This window comes from Triticum urartu, chromosome 7A, assembly GCF_056163025.1.
Source record: "Triticum urartu cultivar PI428250 chromosome 7A, HENAU_Tu73, whole genome shotgun sequence".
Classification (NCBI taxonomy): domain Eukaryota; kingdom Viridiplantae; phylum Streptophyta; class Magnoliopsida; order Poales; family Poaceae; genus Triticum; species Triticum urartu.
Genome location: NC_141879.1, coordinates 689247266 through 689250933, shown reverse-complemented (window position 1 = coordinate 689250933; position 3668 = coordinate 689247266). Strand labels below are relative to the sequence as shown.

General features: G+C 47.6%; 1 protein-coding gene across 1 annotated transcript; it reads left to right on the top strand.

Annotated features, from left to right (window-relative positions):
- Nucleotides 1–1038: 1038 nt before the first annotated feature.
- Nucleotides 1039–1458, top strand: LOC147961553 (uncharacterized). Its single transcript, XM_087533858.1, has one exon. It carries the CDS (start codon nucleotides 1039–1041, stop codon nucleotides 1456–1458), a length of 420 nt encoding a protein of 139 aa, XP_087389984.1.
- Nucleotides 1459–3668: the final 2210 nt, after the last annotated feature.

Genomic DNA, 3668 nt, shown 5'->3' with positions numbered 1-3668 from the left:
GTGGAGCAGGTTAAGAAAGCTCAGCATGGACACCCTAGCATCGAAGGCATAAAAAGAAAAGTGAGTATGGGCAAAGCCTCAGAATTCGTCGTAGACGATGAGGGAATATTATGGTACGGAGACAGACTTTGCGTGCCAAATATAGAGGGCCTCAAACAGCAAATCCTAACCGAAGCCCACACTGCTCCATATTCGATCCACCCTGGAGGAACCAAAATGTATAAGGACAATCAGGAAAGATTTTGGTGGCACGGTATGAAGAGGGATATAGCCACCTTCATTGCATGTTGCGATTCTTGTCAACGCATAAAAGCTGAGCACCAAAAACCAGCCGGACTACTATAGCCAAACAAGATACCTGAGTGGAAATGGGACAAAATTGGGATGGATTTCGTTGTCGGACTACCTCGGTCACAACACGGAAATGATGCCATATGGGTCATCACCGATAGATTAACCAAGGTGGCACATTTCATCCCAGTGAAGACAACCCACACCACTCAGAAGATTGCCAAGATTTATCTCTCCCGTATAGTTTGTCTGCATGGAGTTCCAAAGACTATAATATCCGACAGAGGCACTCAGTTCGTCTCGAAATTCTGGGATCATTTACAACAGGCTCTGGGAACTCAGCTAGCATTCAGTACAGCCTACCACCCCCAGACTGATGGACAAACTGAACACGTAAACCAAATTCTAGAGGACATGCTGAGAGCATGTGTCCTCACCTATGGAACCAGTTGGGAAGAAAGCCTGCCATATGCCGAGTTCGCATACAACAACAGTTACCAATCCAGCCTACAAATGGCACCTTTTGAAGCCTTGTACGGGCGGAGGTGTCGTACTCCATTAAATTGGTCAGAAACAGGAGACAGCCGTATCTTCGGCTCAGACATGCTCAAGGAAGCTGAAGAGAAAGTTAGACTCATCAGGGACCGACTCAAGACAGTGCAAAGCCGACAAAAGAGTTATTACGATCAGAAGCACCGTGAAGTCAACTTTGAACCCGGTGAATATGTGTACCTACGAGTATCCCCTATGAGGGGCCTGCAACGGTTCAAGGTGAAGGGAAAGCTAGCACCAATATTTATTGGACCCTTCTGTGTGGTTGCACGAAGAGGCACCGCAGCCTACCAGCTAGACGTACCCAAGGAGCTGTCAAACGTCGACGACGTGTTCCACGTCTCACAGTTGAGGAAATGTGTAAGCAACCCAGAGAAGCAAGTGTCACATGAGAACATTGACGTGCAACCAGACCTCACCTATAGGGAACATCCAATAAAGATATTAGAGGAGTCTGAAAGGAGAGCCCGTCAGAAAACAATTAAGTTCTTCAAGGTTCAGTGGAGCAATCACACCGAGGATGAAGCGACATGGGAAAGAGAGGACTCTCTCTGGGCAGAATACCCGCACCTATTTGAGGATCTGCTGAAATCTCTGGGACGAGATTTTTCCTAAGGGGGTAGGTGTTGTGACACTCCAAAAATTTTGATTTGGTTTTTATCAAAATCTTTATTTGATTCAAGAAGGCTATTTAAAATTTTTCTTAAGAACACTCCTTCTCAAAACTTTTATGACAAATATTTTGGTACTCTTCTCAACCTTGATTTTTGGTCTTGAGAGCTTTTCATTTTGTCTTGACTCTACTCTAGTTATTTTTTTGAAATTTCTTCTATTAAGAAAAAACCCCAGGGATTATGGGTTTATTCTTTTCCCTTTCAAATTTCCTCTTTTGCCATGTCACATTTTGACATAGCATTCCAAAACCCCTCCCTGCCTTGGATCAAGTCAAGACTCCCACCTCCAGCAAGTTTCAAACCAATTTTGATTTTTATTCCATTTATTTAATCCTCAAAACTATTTCTGCCATTATTTATGGACCTAGGTGATTTACAAAGGAAGTACCATATTTCTTTTGAGTTTTGATCCCAAACCAACTGCTCTGACTAGTCCTTAGTATCCTCAACCTAGATCCATCAAGATCCACTTGTCCTCAGTTCAAATATTTCAAAATTTGCCCTCTGCAAGTTTGGACAAGAAATGCCATTTTTGGTGAGATTCATAATTTTCTTTTTCCAAAAATTCTGAAATATATAATTCATGCAGCTTCCAGATACACCAAGAGGCCACCTCACCAAAGATCAGCTCCAGAAAAATTTCCCACATGCCAAAATCATTTCATCGAGCACCTGGCATGCACTGTTACTGTTCGAATTCAGAAAGTTCAGACATTCAGTGTTTCTGTTTCGCCGTCATTGTCATTTTCTTCAGAGCACGGCGTCAATCTCGCCAGTAACTACGGTGGCGCCTTGCACCTTGTTCCCCCTCCTTATCCAGAGCGCTACACACTCGTTTGTTCGGGCACCATCGTCGGTTGTGACGTGTCTCGCCGACGCCGGCAGCTTCTGCGATGGCAGAGCCACCCGTGGCGGCCAGCAGGGATCAGCACCACCTTTCAGCGCCGTCCAGCACCGCCTAAGCCACCCGTGGCCTCCGCGTGGCTGTCCGCTTGCCTGTGCACGCTGTGGCACCGTCACCGTGGCCTGAGCAGCACAGAGCGTGCTCTCTACCGCCGACGAGTCCTGTGAGCCGTTCCGTCGAGAACGTGGAGTACCACCCAAGGCAGGCCAAGCTTAGCACTTGAACGGAACCAGTGGACTATCGCGGTGATGCCTAGCTCCCTAAACCACCTCACCGACCTCTGCCCCGCCGTAATCATCGCCGGTGTTATCCCGTTCTCGGCCACCGCCTCGGATCGGCTATAAAAGGAGCCCCCGAGCTCATTCTCGACCCAGCGCCACACCTCCACCTCACCAGAGCCCCGCCTAGCCACTAGGAGGACCCCGTGGAGGACACCTTTCCTGACTCCGGCCGCCCCGATCTGCCTCAGGCTCCGGCTTGATTCACTCAAGTGAGGCCATCCCCGCCTCCCAAACCGCGTCAGCAACCCTCTAGTGCACCCAGTACCCTAACCCGAGCCTCAATTCGACCTTTGCAGCTCTCCCCGGCGAGATCCACCAACGCCCGAACCACCATCTGCCGGATTTGAGGCCGCCATCGACGTGGTGCTCGCCGACGCTCAACTCCACCACCCACAGGTGCCGAAGAACACGGTGAACACGTTGGTACCTTCCGATCCCCCTGCCTCGCAGTGGATCGCCGCCGGCGACCACCGCGGCCCCCGGGCGCCAGCGCTCTATTTTAGTTTTCAAACCCAATGGGTGGGACCTCCCCGTCAGCTTTTTCTCTTTTTCGAAACGTTTTCTGAAAATGCCTTCGGGCAAAATACGTTTCCCCCTGGACTGACGTATTCTAGACTAAAACGTTTTCTGTTTTTATAAAGTGAACCCTGGAAACTTTCTGTTTCATTACAGAAAGGTCCCTGGACTAAAACTCTTATAAATTTTAAACAAAAGATGATTTTAACTTGAAACTTTTTCTGTCATCTTTATTTTTCTGTGTAGTTTTTTATCATATTTATTTGAAAAATATTTGGGATACTTTTTGTGCACGCACGGTATTCATGTAGTATCCGAGTTTCTTTTAATACGTAGATACCGGAAGGAGTAAGGGAGACGCGAACTTCACCGATCTAGACTCTGACTTCTCCGAACCAGGCAAGCATGTTTGAACCTTTGATATGATGAGTGTTTTGCATGGTTGCTTGA